The sequence below is a fragment of the Ceratotherium simum genome, chromosome 24 (genome assembly GCF_057802395.1).
Source record: "Ceratotherium simum simum isolate JZ-2026a chromosome 24, ASM5780239v1, whole genome shotgun sequence".
Lineage (NCBI taxonomy): Eukaryota > Metazoa > Chordata > Mammalia > Perissodactyla > Rhinocerotidae > Ceratotherium > Ceratotherium simum.
Genome location: NC_141923.1, coordinates 30135204 through 30153859, shown reverse-complemented (window position 1 = coordinate 30153859; position 18656 = coordinate 30135204). Strand labels below are relative to the sequence as shown.

General features: G+C 37.6%; 1 protein-coding gene across 12 annotated transcripts in view; it reads right to left on the bottom strand.

The window, feature by feature from the left end:
- Nucleotides 1-18656, bottom strand: part of NUMB (NUMB endocytic adaptor protein) — a 159543-nt gene that overhangs the window by 15754 nt on the left and 125133 nt on the right. The window contains exon 3 of one of the 12 annotated variants that reach the window (XM_014784381.2): nucleotides 15382-15414. The exons of the other annotated variants lie outside the window; for them this stretch is intronic. Within the exon in view, the coding sequence (XP_014639867.1) occupies nucleotides 15382-15414 (33 nt within the window). The remainder of the gene's footprint in view (nucleotides 1-15381; nucleotides 15415-18656) is intronic. 12 annotated transcript variants of the gene reach the window in all.

Genomic DNA, 18656 nt, shown 5'->3' with positions numbered 1-18656 from the left:
CATAGGAGGATTAAAAAACTGTTGAAAAAATATTGTTATTATAACATGAATTCTTTTTACTGGTTGAGAAAAGACTTCTTTTGGCACACAAGAATCACTGGAGAACAAGCTGATGTATGATTTCTCCTGTGATAGAATGAAAATGGGACAGTGGAGGTTTGTAATAGTAATTTAACAGCTTCCTTTCTTTTTAACTGATCCAAGGATACAAACAAAATAAAACAAAAGCAAAGTGAAGGCTGAGAATAGATATCAGAACATCATAAAAAGCATAGATCAAAAGGAATCTGGTACTAAAGGTTGGAGCAGCACCCTCTAAAGGGATAAAGGAGGATTAAGAAATGTCTGCCATTCTCCTCTGGGTGTGTCCAAGCCCAGCACTCCTTGATATAGAAGGTGTGGGCTTATTTAAATAAACTGTGCAAGGTACTCCAGGCTCACCATGTCCACCACCACACATGTGATGAGACCCTATTATATGCCGGGCAGTGGAAACACTTGAAGAGTTCACAGACCATTGAAAGGTGACATTCATATAAACAAAAAATAAATAATACAGTACTAAGTGCTACAGTAGAGCTGGAAACAATGTATAATGATGTCAGAAAGGAGGCATGGTCACATCTATTTGTGGAATCGGGGAAGGTTATTCAAAGGAGAAGATCAAACTGAGTACTGAGATAATTTTTCTGGATGCCTCAGGTGGGGTAGGGAGGCAGGGAAGTGACAGAGGTAGTGGACATGCCAGGCAGAAGGAACAGCAGTACAGGACATGGAATCAAACAACACGGCAAGTGTGGGCTCCATAAACATTTCAGTATGGCCTGAAAGTAGGATGGGTGAGCGAGGTGCAGTGGGAGATAAAGAATAGGGAAGGCCTAGCCATGGAGGGCCTTGTATGCCTGCTAAAGAATTTTATCTTAATTCTGTGGGCAATTAGGAGCTACTAAGGAATTTAAACACAATTAAACAGATTTGCATTTTTAAAATATCACTTTGGCAGCAGTGTAGAGGGGTTGGAAAGAGACTGACAGGAGGCAGGGAAAGACCACAAGATTCTAGGTGAGAGAAAATGAGGGTTGAGGTCTCTTGGTGGAGATATGGATGGAAATGAGAAAGTTTTAAATGGTAAGTGTAAGGGAGAACTTGAGGATTTCTCTCTGGTTAGTGGCTTGGGTAACTGGGTGGAGAAGATACCACAAACTAAGAGAATAGAAGCAATGCAAAAACAAGTTTGAGAGGGGAAGAACAGGACTTCAGTTTTAGATGAGCAAAGTTTGAGATGTCTGTGCAACATCCAAGTGGAAACATCTAACAGGCAATTGGATATACCGGTTGGAAGCTCAGTAGAAAATTCTAAAATGGAATTTTAGATCTGGGAGACATCAATCATGGGAGTAATAAGAGAGCCAAGGACAGGAGAGAATATCAATAATTAAAGAATTGGGAGAAGACGAGCAAATCCTTGAAATATTAGAAAAGGAATAGCCAGAGGGACAGGAGAATGCAGAGAGATTAGGGTCATCGAAACTAAGTGAGAAGGGTTTCAAGAAGTAACAGGTAGTCCAAAACGTCAAATGTTGCAGAGTGATCAAGGAAAGATGTGAAAAGCATCCATTGGATTCAGGAATGAAGAAGACATGCTAGAGTGATAGAGGTTGTGATGGTTCATTTTATGTGTCAAATTGGCTACATTATCGTTGCCCAGTTGTTTGGTCAAACACTGGTCTAGTTGTATCTGTGAAGGTATTTTGTAGATGTGGTTAACATTTACAGTCAATTGACTTTAGCTAAAGGAGATTACCCCTGATAGCATGGGTGGGCCTCATCCAATTCATTGCAGGCCTTAAGGGTAAAAACATTTCCCTGGAGAAGAAATTCTGCCTCAAGTCTGTAACACAAAAAGTCTTCCTGAGTTTACAGCCTGCTGGTCTGCCCTATAGATTTCAGACCTGCCAGCCCCCACAATCATATGAGCCAATTATTAAAATAAATCCCCCCTCTCTCTATAGATGTGTATAGATAGATAGACAGATATAGATATCTAAATATATATAGAGAGTGAAACAGATGGTGGCTCTGTTTCTCTGGAGGACCCTGACTAATACAGAGGTGGAAGTCAGACTAGGATGGATTGAGAAGTAAATGAAAGGCAAGAAGAGTCTATGAATATTAAATACTCCCTTTAAAAAAGCTTTTCTACAAAAAGAAGGAGAGCTATAGGGCAATGGGGGATAGGCAGAGGATCAATGGAAGTCTTTAAGAATTGTGATAGGGGCCAGCCTGGTGGCATAGTGGTTAAGTTCCCGTGCTCTGCTTCGGTGGCTTGGGATTCACAAATTCAAATCCCGGGAGCGGAGTGACACAATCAAAGCCATGCTGGGGAGGGGTCCCGCATACAAAATAGAGGAAGATTGGCAACAGATGTTAGCTCAGGGCCAATCTTCCTAACAACAACAACAAAAAATGTGAGAAGCATGATATACTAGAAACAGAATGGGCTTTGGAGTAAGACAAATAGGAGTCTGAATTCAGTGCCACTATTTATAAGCTAAGCAAGTTACATAGCCCTCTGAGCTTCCATTTCTTCATCTGTAAGTATCCATAGGGTTGGTGAAAGGATCAGAGAGATATACAGTACTTGGAACTTAATAAACAATAATAATAAATAATTGGTAGCCATTTATCATTATATTATTAAGAAATTTTATAAAACTTCTCCCAACAGTAAAGCTTCTTGAAAGAGTGATACATACTTTCAACAACAACAACAACAACAGATCACGCTTCCATGCTGCATGGGAAAAGCCAGTGGAAAGATGGAGACTGAAGGCCCAAGAAAAAGAGAAGAGTAATTTAGAGAACAAAGCCCTCCAGGAGGCGGGATGGGATGGGCTAGAATACAAGTTAGACAGGAAGAGGGAGGTCCTTTCCTTGAAATGGAGGGATGGAAGCTGAGTAGAAATGAAGATAGACTTGTAAAGGGGGAGTGGCAAGTTGAGGAAGTACACTCTGGAGAGCCACAACTTTATCTGTGAAGATGAGATTACCTGCTTTACTTTGCTGGGGGAAGGAAGGCAGACAGGCAGAGTAAGACATAAAGATTTAGAATAGCAGTATAGGGGCAGCAGAGCAGAGTGACTCAGAGCACAAACTCTGGAACCAGGCTGTTGTCCCGGTTTGAATTCTGGTTCTGCCACTTACTAGTATGACCAAAGGCAAATTGCTTAACTTCTCTATGCTTCAATTTCCACACCCGTATAATGATGTTAATCATCTCATACGCCTCATGGGATTACTGTGAAGATTAAATGAATTAATATACGTAAAAGGTTTAGAACTAGAGAGGGCCACGTAATTCACTGTCCAAACTGGGGTCCCTCTGCAAGTGAAAGGGGGAACTACTAAAACCCAGAAACAGGTGTTATACTGGGACTGTTCCAGGCAAAGTGGGACAATAGTCACCCCACCAACAACAGTAACTGCCCATATTTACCTAACACTTATGCAGCATTTAGTGTTTTGTTGGAAGGTAACCTCCGTGAGGGCAGAGTTTTTTCCATTTATATTGTTCCCTGCTGTATCATCAGAGCTTAGAACAATGCTTGGCACAGAATAGGAGTTTAAGAAATATTTGTTGAAGGAATAAATTTGCTAAATATCTGCTGTAGGGAATAGGAAACAGCAGATCAGTGACACAGAAGACTGCTAAGTAGCACTGAAAATCCTGTGTACAAAATGTGCAGTTTTATCAGTCTGCTCCCTGTGCATTTGTAGCCTGCAGTGTTCAGCATCTGAGGCAACACACAGAACCACTTCAAGGTTGGGATGCTGAAAGTGGGAAAAAGAAAAGGTCATTTTAGAAAGGGGCCGTTCTCCCATTTAGTCTTCTTACCATATACAGGGAAATATAGCATTTTCTTGGCCCAATTATATTGTTATGAAAACATCTCTGCTTTTTTGAGGTATGTCTTTATAATAATTTTTATGGTGTTATGCTAACGTATCAGTGAGGCACTGTATTTGTCATATTTCATGGCCTCTGATCTCTCTAAATAGGGGAAGAAAACAGATAATATGAATTCTTCTTGTATTTGTTCATATATTTGGGTGCTGGTTCTTGGGTGTCACTATAGTTGCCACATCACAGTTACTTCAGTCAGGTACTGAGACATTAACGCTCACAGAGGCCTGTAGCTGGAATTAAGTGCAGAATTTCTCTCACAAATTCTATAGTAGCAATGCTTCTGTACAATTTGTGAAATTTAGAGTCTTTCTTTCTGATAATATAAACTAAAATTCCTAAGCAATTTTTAGAAAATAATAAAAGTCACAGAGAGAAGATGAAAGTTTTTGCTTCTGTTTACCCTAAAACTGTCTACTTAAGCCAATACCCTACGAGATAAGGTCAGAATTAGCTCACCAAAGGACTTAAAAAAAAATAAAAAGATAACCCAGAGTAAGTGTAGAATTTACATACATCTTAGTGACACAAACATCCCTTAAAAAAAAAAGACTACATAATACTTCAGAAACTAATAAAAAATGTGATAGTGGTAATGTAGTTATGAGACATTAAGAACTATCTCATCACCACTGTTCCAACACTTTCTATTTTAATAATAATTTCCAGGTTATATGTAGAGTTCACACTGACTAGTGTCAATGTATGAAAAACACAGTTTTATGACAAAGAGAAAATTGCTTATTCTTCAAGGAAAGAGAATGGGTCCAACATGGACAGAACTTCAGTAACTTAGAATTTAAACTAGTGAAATCTGAACAGAAGGATCAAGCTAACCTATGAGTGAAAGATGGAAAATGTAAGTATAACTGTCGAGTAACCACTCAACTCCCTAAATATCCAATTTAGAACTTTAAAATTAACATCTGCCTTAAACACCTTTTATTATGGCTAGATATAAACCAATACAGAAATTAAGCAGGCTCTGACAGTAGAGAGAATGATAGAGGTAGTGGATCTATCACAAATTACTAAATCAGGAAACTTGCTCTGCAAGTAAGAGAAATGCACAGATAATCTTAACATACCCAGTGAAGAAACACAAAAAAGTTGCCAAAATGACACGAAAATAGTAACTTAAAGAAGCTCAGTACACTGTAAGATCACTTTCCCCTAAATATAAAAGCTACTCACAGTAAAAGGCAGTTGAAATAACCAAGTACAATAAAGAGCTGCCATCTACCTACCTATATATTTATCTATCTCCAGAGTATGTTTTTTTTTTTTTAGTGGAAACCACTTTTTAAAAAAATAAGTTGAAAAAGGATGAAGATCATACGTTGGACAGATCCTTACAGTTGCTCTTTAATTTTACATACTGCTATTATCTGGGGAAGTACTTTAGATTTCCAGTTGGAGAAATAAGTTTTTAAACTGTTTAAATCAGGGATTAGCAAACTTTCTGTGAGGGACCAGATATCAAATATTTAAGCTTTTGCGGGCCATACAGTCTATGTCACAACTACCCAACTCCGCCATTGTAGCACAAAAGCAGCCGTGGACAACATGTAAAGAAATGACATGGCTTTGTTCCAATAAAACTTTATTTATAAAAACAGGTAGTGGGTCACAGTTTGCCGACCTGTGATATAAATCATCATAATTCCTGGAAAGTGACCATTAATTAATGAAATATTAGGCCTGTTTGGAACTGCATCCCTGAATTCTTTTTCTTTCCCGTTTTTTTTTTTACAAATGTGTTTATATCCTATCTATTATTTTAAACTGTGACTCAGATCTCAGGTGCTGTCCAACTCTGAAGTTCTATGATTCCCAAGATCACCAATGAGATAAGAGTGTGCAAATTAACATAAATAGAAGTGATATTTGGCGGCAAGACAATTCTGCTGGGGAGAATAGATAAGAGCAAAAGGGTTAAGCAGATGTTCTATGTAAGCCAAGCAAAGAAATGCCATAAGGACACATGGAAGTCTAATTTGGCATGGTTATGAGATGTTTAGAAGCAATAGCAGCAAACAGACTAATTTGGGCAGGAGGGGCAGAGCAAGTCACTCTGAGCAACAGTGATTTGCCATTCTTTCTGCTACAAACCAAAGAGGTCTTCAAGGGTACCAATGTGTAAAGAATCGCTGGTCAGTTTTTCTGTCACACCTACATACAGAGATAACCCAGTCATTACAGAGTAATAACCATATATTAACAGGCAACCATAGTATGGCATGCCTTGTATTAAATGAACAAGAGGTTTTTCTTTCACAAGAAACTTGGCTTTTTAAAAAAAATCTTAGAAGAGCTAAAGTCTATAATTTGACGATATTTGAATTTCTGAACAGAATCACGTAATGAACACATTTTGTCTTATAACTCCAAGATACAGTGTGTATTACCCAAACGACAAAGTAGTGAAGGGAAAGAAACACAACTTTCTACAGCATTTGAGATTGACACTATCTCTAATGGCTGCTGCATTAAAAGTACAGCAACCTCTAATCTGGGACACTAAGACACACTATTTCCTGTACTCTCTTAAGTGAGAGGGGCCTTTAAAGGCTTTTGGAAAAAAATAAGGACGGTAGCATGTCATGAACCAAACAGCAAAGGAGAGATTTTTGGAAGCAATTTAGCTCTTTTAGTTTGCCAAGTCACTTTCAATTGAGGGGAGGGGAGAACCTAGGGATTATTCTAATATTAAGTTCAAATTTCAAATGTACAATAGCAGAAATGAAAATTCTACAGGCATCACAAATTCAACCTGTCCAAAACCAAAGTCATCATAACCTTTCTCACAATGAATGATTGCCCCATCCCCTTGGTCATCCATACCCAAAACTTGGGTCTTATCTTCTGTTTCCTTCTGTGTATCCCTAGGTTGAAGGAATAAATGAGTTGAGCATGTTCTCTCTCATCCCAGTGGTCCTGTTCATGCTGTTCCTTCTGTCTGAAATGCCTTTCTCCTCTAACTTAGTTTAACTGGAACTCATAGTTTTAAGTCTCAGGCTGAGGTGTCATCTCCTTCCGGAAGCCTTCAGCACAACCTCTCACACTCATTTTTCCCCTCTGCTCCAGTAGTTCCTGCTATTGTTACACAACTTGGTAACCATTTTTCACCTGATTTCTCCCACTACAGGGTGAACTTGAAAGCAGTGCACATTTGCCATTCATTCACTTACGAAAATATTTTGGAGTAGCTACTATGGACCACATACTATTCTAGGCATTGAAGATTCAGCAGTGAACAAAACAGGTGAAGATCTCTGTCCTCAAAGAGGTTATGTTTTATTGAGGAAAAGACGAACAAACCAAGAAGTAAAATGTATGGTATGATAATGGTCATAAGCCCTATCAGAGAAAAATAAAGCTAGGAAGGGGAATAGTAAGTGTGTGTATACAAAGGAGTGTGGTATTTGGAATTTAAAATAGCGTTCTCAGTGAATGCCTCACTGAGAATGGGGCTTTTAAGCAGAGAATGGAAAGAGATGAGGAAGTGAGCTATGGACATATCTGGATGACGTGTGTTTGAGACGAGAGGTTATAGCAAGTGCGAAGGTCCTGAGGTAGAAGCATACCTGGTGTGCTCAAGGAATAGCAAGGAGGCTAGTATGGCTGGAACAGAGGGAGTAAGAGCAAGAGTAGAAGATACAATAGGAAAAGGGACAGAGGGAATTCATGTACAATGGCCTACAAGGCCCAAAAGGCTTTGGCTTTTACTCTGAGTAGGTGAGGAAGCTACTGGAGGATCTGGGGTAATGGAGCAACACAATCAGACTTCTGTCTTAAAAAGATCACTCAGGCCGATGTCTTGAGAACAGATGGTAGGGGGACAACAATAAAAGCAGGGGAAGTACAACACTATTGCAAATGATTCAGGTGAGAGGACAAACTGGCTTGGACCAGGGCACTAGTGGTGGAGGTAGTGAGGCAGGAACTGTCGATGGACTGGATATAGAGTAAAAGAGAAAGAGAGGAGTCAAGATCAGATCCACGGCCGGCCCCGCGACTTAGTGGTTAAGTGCGCGCGCTCCGCTGCTGGCGGCCAGGGTTTGGATCCCGGGTGCGCACGGACGCACCACTTCTCCGGCCATGCTGAGGCCGCGTCCCACGTACAGCAACTAGAAGGATGTGCAACTGTGACATAGAACTATCTACTGGGGCTTTGGGGGAAAATAAAAAAAAAAAAAAACATCAGATCCAAGATTTTTGGATTAGAGCACAGGGACAGAGTTGCTGTATACTGAGAAGGGGAAGATTAGGAGAGACGTGAGAGAGAAAGATTAGGAATTTGGTTTGTGACATACTAGCATGAGATGCCTATTGGACATCAAAGTGGAAATGTTTAATGATGATGATGATGATGATACCTAACACTTATCCACTATGGCAGGCTGTTGTGTATAATTTGCTTATATTTACTCTTCACAACAATCACATGAGGTTGGTATTAGTATTATCCTTTTTTTATAGGTGGGGAAACTAAGGTACAGAATGGTTAAGAGTATGACTTTTCTCAAGGTCACAAAGCTAGTAAATGACTGAGCTAGGATTAAATGCAAGCAATCTGGCTCCCCAGAATCTGTGCCCTTGACCCCTATACTATACTGCTTCTAAGATGGAAATACAACTATGGCATTCAGGGGTGATGTCTGGAGAGATAAATTTCAAAATCATCAGCATAGAGATGGTCTTTAAATCTATGACACTGGATGAGAACATCAAGGGAGAAGTGTAGGTAGAGAAGAGTCCACAGACTGAGAAGTAGGCAGCAACATAAGGGAAAACCAAGAGAGTATGACCCCTGAACTCCAAATGTACAGTGTTTCACGGTTGGTGAGGGATAGGCTATGTCAAATGCTGAGATAGGTCGCGTAAGGTGACAGGACCATTGGAATTGTGATATAGAAGATTTGACAAGAACAGCTTTGGTGGAGTGGTGAGGGTAAAAGCCTGATTAAATAAGTTTAACAGAGGAAAGGAGAGCAGGAACTGAAGGCACCAAGAAGGAACCTTTTTTAAAAAAGTTTTTTTTTTAATGCTAATGGGTGATCCACTAGAGAAAGGAAAACTTCTCCCCTCTCTGGAGGGGAGAAGGGGCAGCGCTGCAGGAATAAGTAAGAACTGGAGCAATAAGAATCTAGCAGAGGAATTGGCCTCAGCTAGGAGCACAGACAGTTCAGCCCTTGAACAGGAGGGAAAACAGAGCATATGGGCACGGGTGCAGGTAGGTGAGCAGATGTGGGGTAGTACATGTGAGTTTTCTTCTGACTGATTCTATTTTTTCAGTGAAGTAGGAAGCAAGGTCATCAGCTGAAAGAGAGATCATAGTAAGAAATTCTGGAAGTTTAAGGAAAAAGAAGGAGGCATCAAATAGTCATCTACAAATGAGAGAGAAAATGGGCTGAAAAAATGGAGATTGTTTTCTTCATCTTTGTATCTGGATAGCCTAGCACAGTTTTTAGATACCAAGACTTGAGGCTTGAGAACCACTGGGTTTTTATGAATACAAATGAAAAAAGATAACTCTAAAGGTTAATGAAATTTTTAATCTAGAAAAGGTCAGTGACCAAGTCATTTAACATACTAATTGATCATGACACAGGAAATAATGAAACCAATAATGAATGGAAATCTTCTGATTACTCTTGGGATTGTCTTTTTTTTCTTGAAGAATTTGTTATAATGCACTTCAAAAAGAAAAAATAAACCAAATCCTAATAGATGCATCTAATAAAATACAAGAGAAAGTAAAATTTACAGAAGAAAGGGCATGGGGATTTACAAAGCAAGAAGGAAGAAATGGAAAGAGGCAGCAGAAGTTCCCTCATTTTTAAAGGACCAAGAATGAAGATGAGCACTAAGTACAATTGTCATAGAGGAGAAAATCTGGGAAATCTAAAATAGAAAGTAGAGGTGAGTACACTAATTTAAGAGTGGTCATTAATACCATGAAATGTTTTACTCTCCAGACTTAGGTGAAAACAATATAACCATGCATTACTTTTCAACCATGCATGCTCTAAAAAATAACCATTTCTAATGATGCCATTTAAGAATTGTAGAAGCATAAAAACTAGAAAAAATATATATCTGGCAGTACATTAACAGGATCTGTTAGAACAGATACTATAATATTTTTGTTTTGATTATGATACAGTTAGAAGTGGCTACCCACCGCTCACCCCCCTCAAAAAAAAACTCAAAGTGACATAATTGCTGAGGGAGGAGTTCATAAACCCAAATGCCTACAGGGTTGACAGCAGGTAACCAAATGAGTGAAGCAGGATGAGTGTAAGGGCAACAGGGAGCTGCAGGGATTGTGGCGAATAGGCAACCAAAGGGCACAGTCACTACTCAGCTCAAGCCTCAAGCCACTGTTGTCACACAGAAAGCACACCATTTTGCCAGATCTTCTAGTTCTTATATCCTAGTTTTTATGTGAAAGCTTTCAACGTTTGAAATACTGGTAACTAATTCCAATTTATAAACTGTGCACAGGCCATATAACACGTTTGTGGGAAGCATTCAGGCCTTGAGCCGTCTAGTGTCCTCTGCATTAGACACTTCTCCATTCAACATAATTAAGGCATACCAGAGGAAAGCAGAGGCCAATACTTTTGAATGAGAGAGCATCAATATGGGGTAGGTGAACGAACTCTGCACCAAGTTTCAGAAAACCTTGGTTTCAGACTAGGCACTGCCAGTTACTAATAGCTGGATGACTTCTTTGAGCTTTTTTATTCATTTGTAAAATGTAGTTTCATGAACTATCCTGACTAATGCACTGAGCTGTTGTGAGTAGCAAATTAGAAGTAGGTCAAAGCACATTATAAACTATAACGCTCTATATAAATACAAGTAAATGGCTGTGAGATAATAGAAAATATATTTGGTCTCTGCCCCTGGTTCCTGAAACTCTTGTAATTTCCTATGTAACAAGAGCGCTAAGAGCATCTGTTGTTCTAACATTTGGTCTTTGACCCCGTCCTTGACACAAGGCTCCTAAAACCCTTGTAAATTCCTAAGTGATAAAAGCACTAGGAGCATTTTTTGCTCTATTGAGGCAACTCTGGGTGGGCTCCTGGATGGGGGTTGGTCAGCAAAAAGACCAAGCCAGGATTAGAAACTTGGAATTCTCAGCCCACCCCCCATCCTCCAGGGAGGGGAGAGGGGCTGGAAATGGAGTTAATAATTGATCATGCCTATGTGAGGCAGCCTCCATAAAATCCCAATAGTACGAGGTTCGGAGAGCTTCCAGGTTGGCGAACACATCCACACCAGGAGGATGACACACCCCAACTCCATAGGGATAGAAGCTCCTGCCCTTGGGACCCTCCCAGACCTTGCCCTATGTATCTCTTCATCTGGCTGTTCATCTGTTTCCTTTATCATATCCCTTAATAAACTGGTAAATGTAAGTAAGCGTTTCCTTGAGTTCTGTGAGCCGCTCTAGCAAATTAATCGAAACTGAGGAGGGCGTCATGGGAATCTCCACCTTGTAGCCAAATTGGACAAAAGTTGTAGGTAACCTGGGCACCTACTACTTGCAGTTGGCATCTGAAGTGGGGTGGAAGCAGTCTTGTGGGACCGAGCCCTTAACCTGTGGGATCTGATGCTATCTCCAGGTAGATAGTGGTAGAATTGAGTTAAATTGTAGGACACCCAGCTGGTGTCACAGAGAATTGCTTGGTGTGGGGAAAAATCTCTACACATTTGGTGACCAGAAGTGAAGTGTTTTGTGTAAACAGCAAAAGAAACAGGAGAAAGACTCACAGGAGGTAGACAACTGAGTTTCCCTAATACAATAGCTTTAAAAAGAGACCAAATAGGGTGGCCTAGAAACATTTTATATCTCTATGTTCAGTCAGTTCCTCATAAAATGGGAATACAGATTACTTAGCTCACGGGGTTCCTCAAATATATTAAAATTATAAAATCCTTTTCAAATGTTAAGTGCCATGTAATTACTTGGTAATAAAGTATTTGCCTAGTATGGCCAAATACACCAATGAAGCTGTCTATAATACTCCCTAAAAAGTTGAATACATTCTTGGCTTTCCTAAAACAATGAGCAATTTAGTGTAACTAGTTTGGAAAAAGTTATTTCAGGTTCTCAGTTTTTTTCCTTCTAAGATGTGTGTAAGCTTACAATGGGTTAATAATACAGTGCTGTTAACAGAGCCAGGTTTATCTATTCCCTAAAGCTAAAGCTTCTGGAGGCAGTGTTCCCATCAGCTGGTGATGCAGAAATAGGGAAGTGACTGAGTGGTCAGGTCCAGGATGCAACTTAGGGAAAAGAGGAAGCAGTTCTCCCAGCCATGATTTATAAATTCAGAATCAGGGCTAATAATTCTTCTATCTACTTACCTTTGTGCAAATGTGTTTGATGGAAACACTTCTTGATAACTATTGTTCTCTTTACCTTGGACCATTAAACCATACATTGATGTGAAGGCTAATAAAGTATGAAAATTTATGAGGAACTGTACTGGATAAAAACTCCCTATTATATGGTGTTGTATGAGATTCATTTTCAGTTTTCATCAGATCACAATTGACCTAGCAAACTCAACAAGCCAAGTCTCTTTCACCAGCCTATTTCTTGTAGATTAGTGTGAAAAGTGAGTTGAATGATGGCAATTTGAGAGATTTAAAAGGCTTCAAATTAAAGAAAAGTTTTTCATTTAAAAGCACATTTCTGGTAAGATTATGCGTGATGTTTTTCTCCCCCTCAGTTTTCCAAACTCTTTGAATGACTTCCTGTAATTTAAAAAACTGTATATTAGAATAAAATTGCCCTGCCATAAAAAGAATTCTCCCTGCAATAACATAAGAAAAGGATTCTGATAGTCACATTTGTTCATAGATGCCATTATGGGATCGCTCAGCATTTTTAAGGAAATCCTGTGGGAGTCAAACTCACTAGTATGATTTAAATATCTCCAAACAAATAAAATGTTAGATTGAATCACTGAAAAGTTTCTTTAAAGCTTTAACTAATAAAAAGTAAACTGACTAGGGGCCGGCCCCATGGCTTAGCGGTTAAGTGCGCGCGCTCCGCTGCTGGCGGCCCGGGTTCGGATCCTGGGCGCGCACCGATGCACCGCTTCTCCGGCCATGCTGAGGCTGCGTCCCACATACAGCAACTAGAAGGATGTGCAGCTATGACATACAACTACCTCCTGGGGCTTTGGGGATAAAAATATAAATAAATAAAATTATAAAAAAAAAAAAAAAAGTAAACTGACTAGAGGTAAAATCCAAAATTAAATTACTACCTTTAAAGAAGAAAGTTAGAAAGTAAAGGTGAGTTTCCAGGGAGCTCTTTATTTACTAGCATGTTTTAAGGCTAAATCTTTTAAACTTCACTTGTAAACAATATGAAAAAAGAGTGATTGTATAGCATAGCGATTAAGAGTGTGGGTTCTGAAGTCACATTATCTGGGTTCAAACCCTAGCTTCTATCACTTATTATATCTTTGAATTCAGGCAGGTCACTTAACCTCTGTAAACTTCAGTTTCTTCACTGTAAAACATGGAAGAATAATAATTTCAGGATTTTTGTAAGGATTAAGTGAGATGATTCATAATTTTTTTTCTCATGCCATATAAACTTATCATGTAGCAAAATGCAGTGAAAACAGCTAAGAAGCATCGTGTGACCCAGTCCAGCTACACTGTAGGTGCACCATGACTCCATTATATATACAGCAGTGAAAACTGCCACCTTGGGAGTGAAAGCTATCTTTGTTCTCTAACACCATGTTATAACTTTTTAAAAAATATACTTTTAACATGTTTTTTATATAAACCAAATCAATATTTTCTACAACCTAGCCTTTATAGACAAGGCTGTTTTACTAAAGTAGACATATTAAAAACTGATCATTTGGAAGATAATTAAAATTGTATGATAATTGTGGTGATGTGAAATTGCTTTGAGAAATTCTATTTGGGAAAGAATAAATACTCCACAAAAAAATTTGCTTAACAATTATAGTGCCTATTTATAATGATGCAAATATCTATAGAATTAATTCTTTCTAGATATGGATCTCACATTCTGTGGACCTGTTAATTTGACTCAGACTCAAAATACCTACTAAAAAATTTTATTGTGACATGTGTGAGTAGATTATGACTTTTTATTTCAGATTGACAGCAGTAACTGAAACCATTCAGTCCAAAATCTTTCAAATTTGTTAACATTAGTATAAAAGTGACCTGAACAAGAAGATGTAAAAACGGTTACAACTAAAATATTTACTTGAGAAAGAAATGGAAACTATTTGTTCTTTAAAATAAATTTCCAAGTAACAAAACCACCCAGTAAAGAACCAATTGTGATGGGATTTTTATATTTACATAAACTTTTAGCATTTACACTCAGTTATCCAATGACAATAGTTTTTTCTTATACTGCCTCAGTCTGAATTATTTTGCAGCACTTACTCAAAATTAAACCATGATAAACTTGGACACAAAAATGTTAGAAATGTATTTACCTATTTGTGTACTGTCACCCTGCATATTCTTAATTCTAAGGACATCTGAACATTAAACAATCATTACCTGAAAAGCATCTGCATAAAGAACATTCCACATATGACAGATATTTGGTAGACTAATAATTAAGATAATTTTTCTTAGATTAGCAGCCCAGGTTAAAAATCATAGGATCCCCAAAGATAAGTTTATGTACTTTTACTTAATTTACCTGAAATTTAACTTAGATTGAAAAACAGTAATAGCACTGAATGTAAAATTTGGGGTGCATTTAATTTTCACTTGAATTTAATATTTCTTCCCATTTCTCTGTCAATATTGAGCATGAAGTAAAAGCCACTTGTTAAAAATTCAGCTACTATGCTAACATAAACAGTTTTGCAAGATCAAATTAAATTTATTTTAACACCTAGTCTTTTTTTTTTTTTTAAAGATTTTATTTATTTATTTTTCCCCCCAAAGCCCCAGTAGATAGTTGTATGTCATAGCTGCACATCCTTCTAGTTGCTGTATGTGGGACGCGGCCTCAGCATGGCCGGAGAAGCAGCGCGTCGGTGCGAGCCCGGGATCCGAACCCGGGTCGCCAGCAGTGGAGCGCGCTCACTTAACCACCAAGCCACGGGGCCGGCCCTTAACACCTAGTCTTGAGGAGACAATCCTTTTTTAACCTACTTGATTTATTTATTGGACTTTCCTAGGAATCATCAGATTTAGTATTAACAGACACACAGGTAATATCATAGACAGCAACTTTCCAATTCATTAATTTCCATATACAGTCAAATCAATTCCTGTATTATAAAGAAACCAAAGTTGTACTTCTTTTTTAAAAATACGTCAGTGCTATACTAGGGGTGTAACTCCTTATAAAGCAAGCACAAATGTGGCATCAAACTTACTTTTCCAAAGAAGCCTTTGAAGAACTTCCTTTCCTGGAGGAACAGGGGGACAAGTCGAGCGCTATTATTGTATGGGCTAAATGTCCCAGGATTTCACACCAATAAGCAAATACAGAAGTCAGGTAAAGGGCAAAGTAGGAGAAGGGGAGGAGTGAGAGTTTTAAAGAGTTATCCATACCAGGAGTGACAGGGAAAAAGGAAGGGTGCATGAAAATGCAGGGAAACATACTGTATGGTCTAAGAATCCAGGGAAAGAGTGAGAAGAAATCAGAACCTACATCCATGCAGAGCAACTAGCTAATCTAGTATTTTCTATTTACTTTTAAAACAGAAACTATCCAAATTTGGCAGCAGAGAAAAAGATTAGGACATACTGGTTTGGTGAGATTTGCATTTTAAATTTCATAATAGTGAGTAGTAAATAGAAGATTGGTTCCATATATATTTTTCAATTTAAAATCAGTGGTCAACTATCTGGAAGTCATCAATTAAAACCAGTTCACATTTGAATGACCGCATAATCACATTAAAAACATAAAACATCAACTTAAATTATGAGAGTGCAGCAAGGGTCCTTGTCAGACTTTTTCGTACGGAGTTCAAGACGTCACTTAGAGAAAAATCCTTACTTATGCATTAGGATCAATTTGTATGTATGTGTGTGCTGATCAATTCCACAAAAATCATGGGGAAATAACATATGTGTTCTATTCCAAACAGAATAAATCATCTATACAGAACACAAGGCTAATGCTTTCACTGGAGCTGAGAAAACAAGCATATCTGAGAATCAAACCACATCTGTGGACCACAACTGAAATTTAAGGAATGGAATTTTGTTTTCTTTTTAAATGTTACTGTTTTAGAATAAAGAAACTTGTACTGACAGTTATAAGTATACAATTCTGAAACTATGTAGATAAGAGAGACATAGCTATCTATGGTCCCAGCACCAATTTTTAAGTATACACAAACTTTGAAAACTGGCCGCCATTTAAAATCTGAAGAACTTATGCAAAGTAGATGGGTTCTAACTCATCCAAGCTAGCTTAATTTTACATTTCCTACCTTTGGTTGAACTATACTATAAATCTTTACTTTCTACAATCAGTTTTTAATGTTGGATAAATGTCTAGAAAAAGACAACTATACTGAAATTTGACTCAGACAATTTATCAACTCATTCAATACTCTCAAACATTGAATAGTTTGTTTCTCCCTAAGAAAATCACAAACAGCATCAAATATTTCCACAGAATGTTTTGAACTTAAGCTGGAAAAATAGTAAAGTAATTGGGATAGTTATCCCAATAAGACTAAGCTTATTTCTGCTGCCAAGTTTGGTGACCCTAGTTTTGTTAGACTGTGAGTAACCATCAGCTTTTAAGGATGCAGCCCAAGTTAAAAGATTCACCATTCTTGAGGGAGAGTGAGGTAAGGGAAGGAGATTGTTAATACTTAATTTAGCTCCCAGAAAAGCTCTTGTTAAACATAGAATTTGCCTTCTTTTTATAAAAGACCTTCGATGTTAATGAAAAAAGTTGACGTGCAAAATGCATAAAAAGGTAGTTATTAGATTAGAGAATAACATTTATGTTTTTTTAAAAAACTATTAAGTTATGATTCTTTTACCTGCTAAAACAAGAACATATATTAAAACAAATATATCAAATAGTGAATAAAAAACCAACATATTAGAAACTGGTGGTATAATGAAACTAGTCTAAAACTAAGACAGAGAGGGTGAGACATTTACAGAGACAATGGGAAGAAAAGACCTTTTAAAAGGAAGGGCATCTTGGACGATGTCAAGCAAGATAGCCAAAGACCCGATACACTTTTTACAAAATAGACTGATAAATGACATAACTCCTCACCTTGCAACTGATATGCCATAAAGGCACTGAAAATGGGCAAGAGTCGTTTCTGTAACTTATCTTATACAATCTAAGTCGCTAAGTGGCTAATTTGTGAATTATGTCACAAAGTAAATGAGTTGAAAATAGCTGTAACTAACTTTATGCATACAAAGTAAAAAAACTGTAAACATATTTATGCTCTGAGAGGCATATGTTTAAAACACTATCATGTTTAGTTACACTATCTTTTCATTTGAGAATATTAAGCACACAGATAACTTTTAATTGAAGTTCAAGTCTAAATTGTAAAGGTCTACTTTAAGGGGAAAAAAAAAAAGCTATACTTGCAAATTATCCTGCTTCCTCAATTCCCCACAAATTTAGATAGTACTAGAATGTACTTCTTTAGTACCCATCTTTGCCCATCTTTAGTTCAAAGATCATTCAAGTGATAGGTTTAAGATGTTTGTTTTGCTACTTAACTGGTACATCTGAGCTATATAATTCTTTAAAATTTAAAACTCTGGCATTCAAACTAGTTCCATAAACATGCTGTTTCTTCTTTAATCTGTAGGCTTATACACTTTTACATTTGCTTCCATTTATTTGAAACTCTTAAGAGGAAGCTTTATGATCTATAAAAAACAAACAAAAAAACCTCCAGAGGCATAGCTTTTGGCACAATATAAGCACCTGGCGCAGAAGATTTTAGATGTTTGTTAGATGAATATTTGGTAAGATGGGAGAAAAAGGCAACTATAATTTGCTGCATAGTAAAAATATGAAAAAAAGAAAAATCATGAATTTTTGTAAACTAATATTATCTCAGAACAACAACATCCTGAAGACTTCTAACTTTCTGCAAGCTTCCCAGTATAGCATTAGAAAGGATATTTATAGAAGGGGGAAGTTTCATTGAGTATAGTAAACAGGAAATTGATCCCAGTTATCCAAAAATACAATCTTTTTTTTAAACAGTACGTGTCTGCCCATGCAAAATTATATACAGCATTTGCTCCAAGTCTGAAAAATTTTGAAGAATTTCTTGAATGAAAAGTTCAGAGGTGGTCAGTTTTCTCTCAAAGTTCAAAAGTTTAAGTATGTCCAGAAAAGCAATCAACATATATAAAACTTCATTTTAGACATAAAAGACCATAGGAAAATAAGGATCTTTTAGAGATACGCAAAAAGGTTTTATAAACTTTAAAACATTAAATACAAGATATGGTTATGATGATTATCATGTGTTTCCATTCGACCACATACTGAGGACTGAATTGTTTCCTATATATTCATTACAGAAATTTGCTTTTTTTGTGAGGAAGATTAGCCCTCAGCTAACATCTGTTGCCAATCCTCCTCTTTTTGCTGAGGAAGATTGGCCCTGGGCTAGCATCCGTGCCCATCTTCCTCTAC